General features: G+C 55.0%; 7 protein-coding genes across 7 annotated transcripts; 4 read left to right on the top strand and 3 right to left on the bottom strand.

Moving 5' to 3' along the window:
* Window positions 1-215: 215 nt before the first annotated feature.
* CGGC5_v002561 (uncharacterized protein) lies at window positions 216-1,469 on the bottom strand (the record flags this gene model as incomplete). The annotated part of the gene is made up of 2 exons (XM_066150987.1): window positions 216-268; window positions 410-1,469. 2 exons carry the CDS (start codon window positions 1,467-1,469, stop codon window positions 216-218), a joined length of 1,113 nt encoding a protein of 370 aa, XP_066009707.1.
* A 1,988-nt stretch (window positions 1,470-3,457) lies between these two features.
* CGGC5_v002560 (uncharacterized protein) lies at window positions 3,458-6,904 on the top strand (the record flags this gene model as incomplete). The annotated part of the gene is made up of 1 exon (XM_032025105.1): window positions 3,458-6,904. The coding sequence occupies one exon, from the start codon at window positions 3,458-3,460 to the stop codon at window positions 6,902-6,904; it is 3,447 nt and encodes a 1,148-aa protein (XP_031878330.1).
* Window positions 6,905-6,940: 36 nt separating this feature from the next.
* lub1-1 (Ubiquitin homeostasis protein lub1) lies at window positions 6,941-7,876 on the top strand (the record flags this gene model as incomplete). Its single annotated transcript, XM_032025106.1, has 1 exon — window positions 6,941-7,876. The coding sequence occupies one exon, from the start codon at window positions 6,941-6,943 to the stop codon at window positions 7,874-7,876; it is 936 nt and encodes a 311-aa protein (XP_031878329.1).
* Window positions 7,877-8,214: 338 nt separating this feature from the next.
* On the bottom strand, window positions 8,215-10,560 carry MAK5 (ATP-dependent RNA helicase MAK5; the record flags this gene model as incomplete). The annotated part of the gene is made up of 2 exons (XM_032025107.1): window positions 8,215-10,266; window positions 10,321-10,560. The coding sequence occupies 2 exons, from the start codon at window positions 10,558-10,560 to the stop codon at window positions 8,215-8,217; spliced, it is 2,292 nt and encodes a 763-aa protein (XP_031878332.1).
* A 372-nt stretch (window positions 10,561-10,932) lies between these two features.
* TRM7 (tRNA (cytidine(32)/guanosine(34)-2'-O)-methyltransferase) lies at window positions 10,933-12,185 on the top strand (the record flags this gene model as incomplete). The annotated part of the gene is made up of 2 exons (XM_032025108.1): window positions 10,933-11,035; window positions 11,089-12,185. 2 exons carry the CDS (start codon window positions 10,933-10,935, stop codon window positions 12,183-12,185), a joined length of 1,200 nt encoding a protein of 399 aa, XP_031878331.1.
* A 34-nt stretch (window positions 12,186-12,219) lies between these two features.
* CGGC5_v002556 (uncharacterized protein) lies at window positions 12,220-12,810 on the bottom strand (the record flags this gene model as incomplete). Its single annotated transcript, XM_032025110.1, has 2 exons — window positions 12,220-12,545; window positions 12,594-12,810. 2 exons carry the CDS (start codon window positions 12,808-12,810, stop codon window positions 12,220-12,222), a joined length of 543 nt encoding a protein of 180 aa, XP_031878270.1.
* A 1,318-nt stretch (window positions 12,811-14,128) lies between these two features.
* On the top strand, window positions 14,129-15,762 carry CGGC5_v002555 (uncharacterized protein; the record flags this gene model as incomplete). Its single annotated transcript, XM_032025111.2, has 3 exons — window positions 14,129-14,728; window positions 15,164-15,496; window positions 15,571-15,762. The coding sequence occupies 3 exons, from the start codon at window positions 14,129-14,131 to the stop codon at window positions 15,760-15,762; spliced, it is 1,125 nt and encodes a 374-aa protein (XP_031878271.2).
* Window positions 15,763-15,781: the final 19 nt, after the last annotated feature.

Genomic DNA, 15,781 nt, shown 5'->3' with positions numbered 1-15,781 from the left:
ATCAAGCGCACATGCGGCATGGAAAGAGACGCCACGCAAATCTCACCTCGCTCTGAGCATGGCACCTCTTGGGCCAGCCCCTTCGATGCTGCACAATATACCGATGTCGCCAAGGTGATCTTCCAAACTTTATCGTGTGGGATCTACGCCCTGTGGTATCATTCAATCTTGTCAACTACTTCTTAAACTCTGACTTTTCGCCGCCATCACAAGCCTCACCGGTTCTTATCTTGTTCCTCATCCCGCCTGATGATGCCTTCAAAGTCGCCTGGTAACCCCAGGCATCACGCCGTAAATCTCCCTCCATAACCACCCGCCATATCTCCAAAAGAACTCGTCAATCGCAAAGATAGGCGCCTCGATATGCTGTCCCTTTTTGCGCCAGGCGTACAAGCGCACGTACGCTTACACGTCGGGCATGTGCCTTGATTCAGCTTAACGAGGGATGTAGGAACGTCGCTGTTGCTACTGTCTTGCTCGTCTGCTGGAGCCGACTCGATCTGGTCGGATTTCGTCGCCAACCTCGGCACTGCCCTCCGTTCCTCGTGTTGGATAGAGCCTTCTCTCTTCCTCTTGTGGGCATCAGTCCCCGTGAAGAGATCACCCGGTGACCTTTTTATCACGGCCATCTTTTCCTCTGAGGCGGCTTTCTCCAGGGCGGCTTTCTCCAGGGCGGCTTCCTCCAGGGCGGCTTTCTCCCGAGCGGCTTTCTCCAGGGCGTCTTTGATAAGTACCTGTTTGGCCAGCTCCTGCCAGAGGCCCAGGCCTATTGCGTCGTGAATAACGGGTGCCTTGACCAGCTTGAGACACTCTTGCCACCCATCTTTCTGTTCCAGACGACCAATCTCCATCATTCGGTTCATTGTGACATCGCAGGTGATCTTGACGTGGCCGTTCTCGCACTCGGTCTCCCAGGTTCCCATGACGAAATTTTTGATAAGCCCCACGGCCTCTTGGACGGACTCGCGTCTTGCCTGCTCAACTTCGACCACTGTCTTTACTATTTCATCGAGATCTTGTTCTTTGAGCTCTAGTTGTTTGAGCTCTAGGCGCTCCTGCCGGCGAATTTTGACTTTGGGGTCACAGCTGGTGGACCGGGACCCCTTCCTGGATGTGTTTCCCGAAGAACCTTGCGTTACAGGAGAGGTATCTTGCGTTGTCTCCTCGGAAGAGATTATGTTCTTTACGCTGGGCTCGGTGATGGTGTCAGACGATTCGAGGGAAGACTCGCTGGTGATGGATCTGGTGGATTTGATGGAGGTGGAGTCGCTAGATTCGCTGCTGATGGAATCGTTGGATCTTCGGCTTTCTTGATATTGATGTTGGGTCTCGTTGATTGAGGCATCGAGAACTTCCCCAGTTGTTTGGATGTTATCAGGGGAAAAGCAGCCCCCGGCTACATCAAGAGGTTTGGCCGTCGTGATCGCCGAAACCGCTTGCTTCAGGAAGGGTGTCTGGAGAGTGGCCATTTTCGAGATGGGAACAAAAATTCTGGTAGAGATGCTTGGTGAGGAGGACTGCTGTTGAAGACACCGCTGTCTGATCAACTAATTGGGAATCCAGTGATTGAGGGAGATCTCGAGGCTTTAAGAAATTTCAGCTGTTCACGTCGTGACCGGCGATGTTGTCAATTTGGGGAAAGAGAAGAAAATTCAAAAACCTTGAGACTTTGCAGTCCGTAGATAGTAGGTTCAATGACGCAACGGGCGGGGTCTCGAACAAGTCTACTACAGCGACAAGGCGTTCCGCATTCGTCAAGTGTAAACACAAACCACACATATCCGAACTGGTCTGCAGCTACCACTGGTAATTTCCACTGCTCGTTTTCAGGGTCTTCAGCCTCGAGGAAAATGAATGATGTTTCTGTCTGTTCGGATACCAAAAGCTCTACTCAAACGCTTTGGTTCTGAGGAAAGTGTTACTGTAGTTTTCGAGTATCAACGCGGACACTGTTGCCTTATCACCCCTGAACTTGTGGAAGGCCGTAAAATCGATAAAGCTACACGTGACGATTTAACATCTGATAATCTGGCGCCTTGAAATCATAACTCTGTCAATCGTATATTCGACCAATAGGCGTCGAATACCGAAGGCAATCCAGATGTTTAAGGTTGACGGGCCTCGACGGGCCTCATCAGGGTGCAGTTCGTACGGTTGGGCGTCCCGTCCCGTCCGTTCTTCCACCGGCACTGCGGATTCTGGGGTCGATGGGATTGTGGCGCAGAGACCCAGGCTCTCGGCCGGTCAGCTTCCACAATTATCTCGGTGGGGGTCGGTCAACGCTCGGTCAAGGTTCGGTCAGCTGCGACTTCACCTCATCATCACCAGATCGCAATCTGTCACCGAGACAACACAAGGCACACCGTATGCGCAACAAACAACACTTTCATTTTGGACGAAAAAAGTGGGTCTCCTGAAGCTCTCTCAAACAACATGGGCAGCCTTTGATGTGAGCTCGCAAGTGTTCTTTGACCGCTTTGAAGTTTGAAGCGGAGCTGCCTGTGCCTTCCGCCTGCCAGCTCTTTAGTTTCCATTGAGGTACCTTACAGTGCTGAGGTCCTGCAAATAGCGCAGATGGTGTGCAAATACAGCCCCAAGCTGCTCCAAAGCCTCCTAAAGAGGCTCTGGGGCTTGCAATGCCGAAGCCCAGAGGATGCTAGGTACTTGCTGTTCGCACCCGCTACCCTGAACAATCCTATTGTTAAAGTTTTCAAGTGAAAGCAAGAAGCACTGCAGTCTTCTTTATATTCCACGGTTGTTGAAAATCAACAATGGACCTCCTTGAGAGGCGTTGGTTCCTGATGCTGGCTACCTTTGGTTGCGATAGGTGCCATTGTTGGCCTTCGTCATCGCCCATATAACTACGTAGATTCCCAGGTAGGATTGAAAATGCTAATGGAGACGGCTGTAATCGTCAATCGACACTTGAGATCCCTGCAGACTTGTGCATTTGAAGATACCCGGCCCTGGAGTCCGGACTTAGCCTCACTTCTTCGAGACGGCGACGAAGTTCCCCTTTTCGACCCAAATCAGAACCCTTTCGCAGACAAGAGCATTTTTGAAACTTCAATACCACTGTATCTCTTGTATAGCAAGCTGGGAAAACACTGGTAAATATTTCCCGTTGCACTCTTCAACCCGCTGCCTCCGCACCTCCCCTAACGTGGCAGGCGCGCCCTCCGGATCCCAGGCACACGCGCCTTCCCACCCGACTTCGACCTGCCTTGACCTGCATCGCCTCCCTCCCACCACCCACCTGCCCTTCCCATCCCATCCAAGAAAAAGAAAACAGTCTCAACTTCTTCCACTCTCCAGAAATCCCAACTCTTCACGGATTCTTCCCATTTTCACTTTCAACACTTCACACACGAATTTTACCACCCCATCATCAACCACCTCACTTTTATCAATTACCTATCGCCTGAACACATTCAGATCACCCCGAGAAGCGTCCAAAATGGCCGAGGGAAAGCTTCCCGACCCATGGCCTCTGGTCACCAAGGGCTTCCTCGCCCTCTCCGTGGTCATGTGGCTCGTCACAGCTATTCCGTACGCCTACGACTTCCTCTCACACCTCGTCGTCAAGTACTTCTGGGAGATCCTCATGATCTTTCTGCTTTTGCACATCATCCCTTCCCTAGCCTTCTTCTTTGTTCAAGTTCTGAACCCCGTTCTCCGTCGCCTCACCCCGTCCCTGTCCTGTTCGCCCGAGACAGCCGCCAATATCCAACAGGCAGCGTACAACTACAGCATACTCGCCATCATTCCTCTTTCTCAGAAACTTCTCGATGGCTTGTTTAAGATACAGAAAGCTTTGGTCTCGGGTCTCGTCACTATCACGGATCACCATACAGTTTTGGGCAAACTTTGCGCCTTCTCCATCGTTATCCAGGACACCTTTCGCGCCCTTTGCGGCAAGAAGCCCGTCGATATTCTGGATGAAAGCGACCGCACTTATTACAAGAAGCGCATCGATGAGTTGACAGAAAATTACCGCGACACGAGGACCGAAAGGAACCAGTGGAAAAGCAGAAGCGAGAAGTGGGAATCCAACTGTAAGGCCTTGGAAGCAAAATTGGACCAACAGTGCGATCGCAACGGCGTGCTGGTGTCGCTTCAAACCAACGAGAGGAACGAGTGGGACACGCGTGAGGAAGCGCTATTCGCAGAGATCGAGAAACTACAGGAGAAGGTCCATAACAAAGTTCAGTCTTGGAAGGTCCAGAAGACCATTCTGGATTTAGAGAGAAAGGTTGTCGAACAACAGGAACAACTCGAACAATACAAGCCCGAGTCGAAGGCCATCCAGACGATCAAAGACCAGCTTCAGGACAAGGACAACCAGATCAAGGCTTTGGAGAAGCAAATTGAGGATAGACAAGACCTCCACGAGTGGAACACCAAGCTCATCGCCGATTACGAAGGTCAAGTACGCGATTTGCAGAATAAGCTCAGAGACGAGGCCAGGAGGCTTGGTCTCAAGGCTAGCGAGCATTGGTCAGAAGCTGAAATGTGGAAGAAGAGTCACGAAAAGCAAGCAAAGAAGGTCGAGTCCTTGAAGAAGGAGGTTGAGAAGCTTGAGGGAATGGTCGGCAAGGACCAAAAAGCCGAAAACGACAACATGTCAGCAAGCAACAGACTGCTTAGAGAAACGAACAAAAACCTGCGGAATATCATCAAACCTCTGAACATCCCTGCGGAGCTTCTCGATGTCATCCACGAGCCCGAAACCCTGAACAAGGTCGAGGCCACACTGGCAAAGCGCAAGGAGGACGAGTACGCAACGAGGATGAACCATGAGAAAGATCTTCTACAAGACCAACTTCGAGTTGAAAGGGAGGAATTTGAAAAAGAGAAGAATGAGATGCGCGTGGAATATGACGGTTGGCATAAAGACAAGGCGATCACCGAGAAGGATTTATTTGACAAGTTGCAGGCGGTCGATGAGCAAAAGAAGACGCTTGCGGCTCGCGAGAACAACGCACAGCAAACAATTGCCGCCAAGGACGCAGAGATAAATAGACTCAAGGAACAAGCCGCATATGATGATAGCAAGGTCGCAAAAATCCGAAACTCGTACGACAAGAAGAGTCAGGAGCTTGCAACGAAGAACCAGGAGCTCGAGGAACTGAAGAAGGCCCGCACCAACGTCGGTACCGACATCAACCAGCAAGTCCAACGGTTGTCAACGGCTTTGTCGCAGGAAAAGCAGAAGAACGCCAAGCTTGGCAACGACCTCACTCAAGACCGGGAAGCGATTGAGACTGAGAAGCGCCAGGTCCAACAAGATCGGGAAGCTATTGAGAATGAGAAGCAAGAAATCGCCCAGCGTGAGCAGGAAGTTCTTCAAATACAGGCAGAAGTGCAGGCTCAGGCGGACCAGCTGGGCAAATCGGCCACTCAGAACCAGTCTCTCGCAGATGTGGAGGGCCGCGAACAGCAGCTTGCGCAGTGGACTCAAACGTTGCACCAGCAGGAGGCCCAGAATACTGCCGATCACCAACAAATTACCCAACACCAGCAAGAGATTACCCAACAGCAACAGGCGATTGTCCAAGAGAGGCAGGCCATGGCAGAGCAAGTGCAACAGCAAGTACAACAGCAGGTACAACAGCAGGTACAACAACAAGTGGAGCAACTGGTACAGCAGCAGATGCAGCAGCTCGAGGAAGAGCTTGAAGAGCGGCAACAAGCCCTCGCCAACGAGAGAGAGGAGTTTGATAACGAGCGAGAGAGATTGCGAAAGGGTTACCAAGCCGCCAATGACAAGCTCAACGAGGAGAAGAGACAACTGCAGAACGGCGGACACGACTCGTCGGAAATGAACAAGAAGATGGCCGAGATGATCAAGAGTCACACCACGCAGTACGATGAGATGGAGCGTCTCTTGCATGCCAAGACCATGAAGGAGGCGAACTTCATGAAGGAGCGCAAGAAGCTAGAGGGGGACATGGCGAGAACCCAACGGGATTGTGACAGACTCCGAGCTGAGAACCGGCACCTGAGAGGCAAGACAGCTGGCGATGCGGCCTCTAAGACGGGCTCAAGCAGCAGCAATACCGGCCAGAACCCATCGCAACCAGCTAACAACTGGGCTGTTCCCGCGACGATTGCTCTTCCAGGCCCTGCCACCCCCAACGCTTCGAGCAGCAACACGACTGCCCAGGAACACTCGGAGCCGCCCAAGAACTGGATCGTTCCCGCAAACAATGCTATTCCAGGATTAGTCGCTACCACCCCTGGTGGTGAGGCTGCGACAGCTCAAGCGTCATCGGCCAGAAAGTCATCTTTCGGTTCTCTGTTTGGATCATCTCCCGCCCAAGGACCTGCGCCCTCTCCCGCGTCGGACGCCACTGGGGATGTGTCCATGGAGAATGCTGAGCCGCAGAACGAAACGATGGCAGACCTCTTTGGCGAAGAATTCGAGAAGGAAGTGGACCGCGAGCTGGATGCAATGAAGGGAGAGGAGGAGCAAAAGAAGTGGAAGATGATGATCGAGACGGAAACACTGAGGAGAGAAGAGGCGTGCAAGAAGATGCTCCAAAGTTCCGCGTTCACCCTCAACGTCCCCATTAACACATCCACTGGGCAAGCGACCGCAGAGACGCAGCCCACCTCGTTCTTCCAGAATCTTGCACCTCCTCCAGACCGAAAGATCGCGCAGCCTCGGGGCCAAACACCCGCAAAGCAAGAGACCGAAGAGACGCAGCCCAATCCACTCTTCGCAGCTTTTCCGGAAAGAAAGATTGCGAAGCCTCGTCGCCGAATCACTCAGGAGCCTGCCCCGCCACCGCCAACACCTCCTACTCCGAAACTCGGGAACAAGAAGGTCCGCCACCCTCGTCATGCGCAAAAGGCTCCCAAGAAGCTCCCCAACGGCGAAGCCCCGAAGGGCCCCAGCTAGGAACCGGGGTCCCCGTCCATCAAGACGGATCAGTCTATGGAAGGGGTAGAGGAGCCCAGCGAGCCGCAGACTACTGCCACCGAGTCCGCGCACCCCAAGACTGCTCGCAAGCAGCCGGTCACCAGCAATCCGGATCGACCCAAGACCGCGCGGAAGGCGCCGGTCAAGAGACCAATGCAGTGGAATCTCGACGTCGAAATCGAAGACGGCGAACCGCCCCTCCTCATGATCTACCATGCCGACGAGACTCCCGAAGAATGCGCGAGGAAGTTCCTGGACGACAACGATCTGCCCCTCGCGTTTCTCGAACAGCTAATGAACTTCATCAAGAAAAATGTCAACCACGAAGAACCCGAGCCCGAGCCCGTCCCGAAGGACAGAAAGATCAAGACCCCCCGCCGCCGCGTGGCCGACCGCATTTTCATGGACAAAGAGTCCCTTACCCCCGACCGCGAACCGTGGGTTCGATCAGATCCCGTCGCGCAGGCTTCCAACCAAGCGCCTGCGACTCCCCGCCACCCCCCGCCCAAGAGAGCTGTACCGCAAGAGGACGCCGGGGCATACCTCCACCGACTGCGAGAGCTTGCGGCCGGAGGAGCATACACCGTTCGTCCAACCTTCCAATCACGCTCCCCGAAGCCCTTCACCGACCCGTTCCCCAAGGAGGGCGACCCAGAGTTTGGAAAGCACCCCGACGCGGATTACCTGCCTCCGGGCAGCAACGACACGGAAGACGAAGACTCCGATCAGGAGATGCAAGAAGAAGACTCGCACGAAGAGTCAGAGTTCAACATGAACTGGTACAGCAATATCGATGGCCCAAATGCCAACGATGAAGTCGATAGCCAAGAGGCTCACAGCCCGGATGCCCACGGCCCAGATCTCTTTGGCCCTAACGGAATAGATTTCGACGTGGCAAAGGACTTCGACATTGACGATAATACTGGCATGTTCCTATACAAATACAAATAGGGTACACGAGCGAGGGGATGATGTTGGATTACGACACTAAGATTGGTTTGCGACGTTTGTTTAGTTTTGATGACTTTTTTCTTGCTTTTCGCCGATGGTAGGCACAGGTTTTGTTTGCAATGTTTCCGCCCGAGGAAAGGGCTTGGTCTAGGTCAGAGATGGTCAACTAAAATTGGTGTGGAAGGTTAGGAAGGATATGGACCCAGACCGAATGAATACAATGATGCTTCGATAAAATCGTGCCCGTGATCGCGAGTGGCGACATGCCTTGGAGCTGCCGGCGTTGGCAACGTCAAAAATGTGCATCAGATGATCCCAGAGTTCCATTCATCCATTATCTAAAAGTCCTCGATATCAAGCCCATCAACCTTGCCCAGGAAATCCCCGCCTCCACCCCTCAACAGCTCATCCACATCCACACCACCCGCCGTCAGATACTTCTCGCTCACGCCCGCATTCACCCTCTTGGCCAACAGCTCCCTCAGCTGCGCCCTCATGGCCCCCATCTCCGCCTTGGTCAGCCCCTGGTTCTCCTTGAGCTTCTTCTTCCGCTGGCTGCCGCGGCCGCCCCAGGAGCCCGCCTTCTCGAGCTCCTCCGAGTCGTACTCGACGCCCAGCTCCTCCGCCGCCGCGCGCGCCCAGTCGTCCTCCTTGTTGCCCTTCTCCTTGGCCAGCGTCGCGTCCGCCAGCTTCTTGGCCAGGTCCACGCGCGGCTTGAGCTTGGAAGCGACGCGCCGGTCGATGTCGATCGTGCGCATGAGGTACTTCTTCTTGCTCGCCTGCTCGGCGTGCACCTTGGCGGCTAGGCGGCGCGTCGGCACGACTTCCTCCGGCCCGCAGAGGATGATGCTCAGACCTGTACGCTCTGCGCGCGCCGTACGTCCGGAGCGGTGGACGTACATGTCTGCTGCGCGGGGAACGTGGTAGTGCACGACTTGGTCGATGCCGGGAATGTCGAGACCGCGTGCGGCGACGTCGGTGGCGATGAGGACGGACGTCGTGCCCTCTTTCGTGGCTGTGAAGCGCTCGACGGAGCGAAGACGAGCCTTTTGCGGCATTTGCGAGTGGAGAGCTAGCGCGTTGAGGTTGAGGTTCTGGAGGAAGGGCGTGAGGCGGCGGACGGCGGAGATGGAGTTTGTGAAGACGAGGGTGCGGCGGTTCGGGTTGAGGAGCAGGACGGTGTAGAGGTAGAGGTCCTTCTCCATGGCGCCGCACTCGATGAGGCCTTCCTTGAGGCCGGCGGCCATTTGCGCAACGGGGTTGACGTCGATGAGCTTGGGCTTTTCTTCGCGGAAGTTGAGGCGTTTGAGGAGGTACTCCATCGATTCCTCCTCCGACATCAAGCCCCATTTGCCCTTGCCTGCGAGCTTTTGTTGCAGGCCCTTGTGAAAGGTGGCGGAGAAGACGAGGGTCTGGCGCGGTGTGAGATTTTGTTTGTCTTCATCCTCGTCGAGGGCCTCGCGGTCGAGTGCGTCAAGGATCTCGCCTGCTTCCTTGAAGTGGCCTTCGCTGAGCAGCCTGTCGGCCTCGTCGACCACGAGGTAGCGGATCTTCTTGAAGCCGGACAACAGTTCTGTGCTGGAACTAATGACCTCCCAGAGACGGCCGGGTGTACCAATGACGATATCGGCCTTGGCGAGCTGGCGCTGCTGCTTAAAGACGGAGAGACCACCAGTGACGGAGCAGACGAAGGGGGCGTTGGTGAGGCCTGCGCAGAGGTTCTTGATGTGGTTCGTAATCTGGTGCGCGAGTTCTCTCGTCGGGGAGAGAATTAGGGCGGTAGGGGCGTGCTCGGTGTCCTTCTCGCCGTCCTTGGCGTCAAATTTCTCGATCCAGTCCTCGACGATGGGAATCGAGAACGCGAGCGTCTTACCGGAACCAGTGGACGCCTTTCCGATGACGTCGTGGCCGGCGAGGATCTCGGGTATGGAGGATTTTTGGATGTTTGACGGCTTTGTAAATTTGAGCTTCGCGATGGCGGACACGATGGCCGGGGAGAGACCGAGGTCGATCCATTGGCTCATGTCAAGGTCTTCTTCGGCTTCCTCTGCGGCCTCGAGGGCGGTGAACACGTTGCTCTCAAGCTTGGCGTCCTCAGGCTTCGGCTGTGTCTTCTTCTGCTTTTGCTTCTTCTCCTTCTTCTTTGCGCCTTCGGGGGCATCGGCGTTCGGTTCGGCGGCGGGCTCGTCTGTTGAGTCGGCAGGTTTCTTGCTATCCTTTGCTTTTTGCTCCTTCTTGGCCTTCTCTTTCTTGGCCCTCTCTTTCTTGGCTTTCTTTGTCTCCTTTTGTACTTCCTCCTTCTCGGCGGCCGGCGCAGGGGCAGGCTCAGAGTCGCTGAAGCCTTCGAACTCGTCTTGGTCCATCTCGTCGGCGGTGGGAAGAGCAGTCACCTTTGGGGTGGTCAGCCATGGTTGGGATTGCTTCCAAGGGGGGCAAATACTCACAAACTCGACCTGGTCGCCCTTCTTGACGATGTCAACGCCCTCAATCACCTCCAAGCCGTAGAAACCCTCCGCATCGTCGAACATCTCGGGCACGTCGACCTTCTTCCATGGCAGCTTGCTGACGGCGACACTGCGCTTCTTGGGCGCGGTCTTGACGATGCCGGACTTTTGGCGTTTCTGGGGTGCCTGACTGGCATTGGAAGGCTGATGCTTTCTCTTCTGCTTCTTGAGTTGGTCCATGGCGGCAGCGGTTGTGGTGGTTGTTGTCCTCGTGATGGGTGTTCGGACTGAAAATGCCCCGCGGAAATTCTGCAGCAAATTTCCAGCAGCATTCGAGCCCAGCAACTGCCGCCAGAGCTCAGTGCTTCTGCCAGAAAATTTTAGCGGACCCGGAACATACTTCGCCCGAGAAGGTCCCCGGTGTGGAGCTGCACTACGCACCGACCACAGCTTAATTCAGCCCTACGGCCGCCGTCACCGCTGCAGCAAATTTTTTGCCGCTGGAACTGGACCCCTCCAAAAATCTACCCCTCCATCTCGCTGTGTCTTGCCGATTGAAGCATCCCCCACCAGATCGTACATCAGCCACGTCAACACCAACACCTCGTCACCATGGGTAAATCTTCCAAGGACAAGCGCGATGCTTACTACCGTCTCGCCAAGGAGCAAGGCTGGCGTGCACGCAGTGCATTCAAGCTGCTGCAGCTCGATGAAGGTGACTCACTTTACCCCGCCATGCATGAAGTTCCCGTGCTGATGCATTCGTAGAGTTTGACCTGTTCGCCAATGTGACGAGAGTCGTTGACCTGTGCGCCGCCCCTGGTAGTTGGTCCCAGGTCCTGTCTCGTGTCCTTATCAAGGGCGAGAAGTTCGGCCGTTCGGCATGGCAGGATCGCGAGGCCAAGTTCCGCCAGGAGATGCTTGGTGTCTTCCCCTCTGCCCTTGAGTCCGAGGCACCTGAGAAAGCCGAGACCGAAGCTCAAGAGCCCCAACCCAGGAAAGACGTCAAGATTGTATCGATCGATCTCCAGCCCATCAGCCCTCTGCCTGGCATCATCACCCTGCGTGCAGACATCACTCACCCTGCCACCGTTCCCCTGCTCCTGAAGGCTTTGGACTCCGACTACGACGCCACGACCAAGAGCAAGCAGGCCTCCAGCCCCGTCGACCTCGTCATCAGCGACGGTGCCCCTGACGTCACTGGCCTCCACGACCTCGACATCTACGTGCAGTCCCAACTCCTCTTCGCCGCGCTCAACCTCGCCCTCTGCGTGCTGAAGCCCGGCGGCAAGTTCGTCGCCAAGATCTTCCGCGGCCGCAACGTCGACCTCCTCTACGCGCAGCTCAAGGTCTTCTTCGAGACAGTCATCGTGGCGAAGCCCAGGTCCTCCCGCGCGAGCAGTGTCGAGGCCTTCATCGTCTGCATCAACTTCCAGCCCCCCGCCGGCTTCCAAGCTAGCCTGGAGAACCCGCTCGGCGTGGGCCACGAGTTGCCTAAGATGGTTGAGGAGAGAACGGCCCAACTTCCCGTTGTCGCTGATGCGCTCATGCAGAACCCTCTCACTGGCACCTGGGATACTGCCCCCACCGCTTCCGCGACCAAGGGCGAAGGCGAAATTGTCGAGGTCGAAGCCTACGACGAGACGGACGAGACCACTGACCACGAGAAGCACATCAGATGGATTGCACCCTTCATCGCATGCGGCGACCTTTCAGCATTCGACTCTGATGCTTCCTACCAACTGCCTGAAGACCACGTTTCTCTCGACCCTGTCCAGCCTCCTACCGCACCCCCTTACAAGCGCGCCATCGAATTGAGAAAGGCCGCCGGCGGAGCCTACGGCAAGACCTCCGTCAAGGTATAAGCCATAAAACCGCGACAAGACCACTCCGACGGTCTCAATAGTCGTCCTCATCCGACGGCCCATCCGGCATCGCGGGCCCGCGCTTCTCCAGCAGATACAGCTTCCCGTCATGTGACGCCCCCCATTCCGTCGTCCCCAGCGTCTTCTCATACAACTTGCTCGCCTGCGGCGACGACGTCAAGAGGAGGAATCGCCGTAGGTCGGGCCACTCGTTCAGGACCTCGTTTAAGCACTCCATCAACCACGGCGCGAGGCCCTTGCCCTGGTGCGCCTGCAGCACGTACACATCGGACAGATACGCCAAGCTCACGTAATCCGTGACGACCCTCGCGAGGCCAACCAGCTCAGGCCCCTTCTTCCCTGCGCGATGTGAGCATTCATTCAGAGGACAATAACAGAGTGACGAACCTGCAATCTGGGAGGTGGAATGGGGAAGCTTGTACACGCCTAGACACAGCGAGTTATCAATCATCCGCCGCAACACGCCCTCATCCACGCGCTTCGCCCACCACAGCAACTCCGAGTCGAAGGCGTCATTGATGGCATCCAGCTGGAGGAGCGAGCGATCGGTGGAGATGAGGTAGTCGTCCTTGTACCACTGCTTCGTAGGCATCTGGTTCGGCATCGTGTCTGGTACTGTGGGATTTCTCCTTTGCTGCCCAGGGCGGTGTTCAGTGGCGCAAGGGAGGACGGAGATGTAGTTGAAAAATGCCTGAAACCTTGTCGGCGCAGCGCCCGGTCCGTAGACGTACGCAAAACTCTAGACGAGGCTTAAATAAACGCCAAAAAAGACAACGGGAGGATCGAGCGTTGTGTCCGAAAACGTCATTTCTCGCCGCCCGGGTTGGGGTCTGTGAGGTTCCCATCCTGCCGGGGTGAACTCTATGTTTGTGTCTCCTCTTTTGCCGGGTATGTTTGCTATACCGCTCTTGGTAAGGTTGGTCCGGATGGGGAGATTCGGTCCCGTGCCGATCGTCGCCACGCGGGGGAATGTGGGGTTGAGCTCCGGGCGCTGAACGTGGTCTAGTCTTGGAGGATTCTCACGATAATTATCCGAGCATGAAGATTCGGCCATATGTATTCGAAGGAGACCGCATCTTTCGCGTACATCTTTTCAGCTCATGGGCTGGAGTCAATAAGGCTACCTTACCCAGCAGGCAGCCAACTTGATAGATGGTTGCTGCCTTAGGCCCCACCACAGAAGGTGAAGCTGCGGTACCTACCCTCATGGGCAACGTCCGTTTCTGATTCTGTCACCAACAAGCATCCGGCCAGATGGTCGAGGGGTGGTTGTGCGATGACTAGCGACCTGCGTTGACGTTCCGCGGCTACTCATGGCACGCATCGTTCGATCCTCGATAGCGCCACTGTTGGACCATTCTCTTTTTTTTTCTTCTCTTTTTTTGGTCTCAAAAGTCGGATTGTTTTATTTTTTCTCCGTCCACTCAGTCGCTTCGACAGACGACAACAGTAGAGAGAATAACGATGATTGAGACGACGGATCAAGAAAGTAGATCTCGCAAAATCTAAGGAAGAAGAGTACTGAAGCTACAGACTGACTTGATTGCGTAACATGCAACTTTCCTCCTCGTTCTCCGCGTTGTCGTGTTGAGTAGAGTGAGCTGTCCGGCTGCCTGTCCTCTGTCGAGTTTGACCGACACGCACGACAAGACGCTTTATCTTCAAAACAAGGAAGGAGCGGGAACAATGCTCCCTCCTTCAAATTTTCCTTCCGCCTTCTTGCCTGAATCTCTTTCAGGTTGAGCTTCTCACCAACAAACAAGTACAAAGACTCTGGCATCAACCAGAAGCAGCTTGTCTTTGCCCAGTAGACTTGCTTTCAACTTGCTTCAATCGAAAGAAATGTGAGCTTGTTCCCATCCAATTTTCACCCTAATACTTGCTGACATTACCTGGACCAGAGCCTTGACCTTCGTCCCACTATGGAGCAAGTCCATCGAATTCTTGCCGAGCTCTCCGGGGAATCTCGTGACATTGCTCTGCGCCGCGCCCTCGAGGAGACGGCCCGGGACCACATCATTGGTCTCCTCATGCACGAGGACTACGACCGCGTTACTCAGTGGTACGCCCACGACGTTGTAATGGTGTTGGGTCTAGATACCACACTCGACGGCGAGATCCTCAAGGGCCACGACGAGGTTATTCAGCACTTTGCCAACCTCCAGGAGCAAACCGACATCGTCGTTGTGCCTGTCCTTACTATCGCCGACCGCGGCCGAATAACCGCGTATACCGAGACGTATTACAGGTGGCTGGGCAAGGACGACAAGGACGACAAGGACGACAAGGACGACAAGGACGACAAGGACGACGGCGAAATGTTCGTCGAGGAGCCTGTTGAAGCGCCCTTTGTGGGCTGGCCGGCGGTTGTATTCGGCGATGTTCTCAAGGTACGCGAGGTGGTCGTGTTTGACCTCAACGCGGAGATGAAGGTCAAGCGTGTGGAATGGCGCCAGTTGGGAATGGAGCACCTTGGAGAAGCCAGCGTCGACGCTCTTGCATTGCAGAGTGAGAAGCTCAAGGTTCGTATTCAAGGGGATGTATGATGGATTGCCATCTGAGGCCGGACTGGAAGGAACCTGTTATGAATTGCATGGGATTGGGTACACTGCCTCAAAAAGAACAGAAATGGCATACGGAGAGGGGCTGGCTTATACGGAAATACCCTGCAAACGTCTGTCCATTATACTTGATAACCTGCCACCCGGGTGGATTTTCAAGTGGAAGGAACTATCACAACCCTTGAGGACATCCTTGACGGCTTGACCCTGGAGCAAGTCCGCCCTGAAAACCTGTTCTCTCCCGTGCACCATCTCCGTTACGACTTAGGTCTCTGAAAACTCAGCTGCGAACCTCGGAACAGAGGCATTTCTCCTTCGCCCAGTTTCGTTGTACTGTAACAGACTCAAGCACATCTTCCTTGAGACACACCAATCAACCACAAACGCAAATCGCAGCTTCCTCCTGCCCCCAAGCGCACCATGAGCTCAAGAAACCAACACACACGGTTCCAAGTCTTCGCGGACGAACTGACCGGCGACTCACGCGACCGCCCCCTGCGATACGAGATCGAAAACAAAATCAGCATCTTCTTCGACGACATCAACGAGAAACGCTGGACGAGCGTCAAGAGCTACTTCAACGATGACGCCCGAGTCATCTTTGGCTTCAGATGTCCAAACCAAATCATCGACAAAGACGTTGACCTGGTGATCGAGCGGATCAGAGAGAAGACCGACGGCATGCGGCGCGTCACGGTGCCTACCTTGGTGCTCGTGGACCGAGGGCGGGTAACTTGCTTCCTGACCAACTTGTGGATCGAGATCGACGAAGAGATGACGACGCGACGCTGGATCTCGTCGAGGCAGACACGCTGTTTGGAGAAATGCACGAGGTGGCTATTATCGACCTGGACGACGAGTACAAATTCAAGCGTGTCGAGTTCCGGACTACGACTCGGCAGGAGATAAGACAAAGGGGGACCGTGGAGGACTTCGAATATTTGGTGCGGAAAACGAGAAGGAGCGAGTATTATGTGGTCGAGTCCGACGAATAATGTTGATACTCCATTGAAA

Source organism: Colletotrichum fructicola (genome assembly GCF_000319635.2).
Source record: "Colletotrichum fructicola Nara gc5 chromosome Unknown KSG_Nara_v1_contig01, whole genome shotgun sequence".
Classification (NCBI taxonomy): Eukaryota; Fungi; Ascomycota; class Sordariomycetes; order Glomerellales; family Glomerellaceae; genus Colletotrichum; species Colletotrichum fructicola.
The sequence above is the reverse complement of the archived record's forward strand: the minus strand, read 5'-3'. Positions and strand labels throughout refer to the sequence as shown.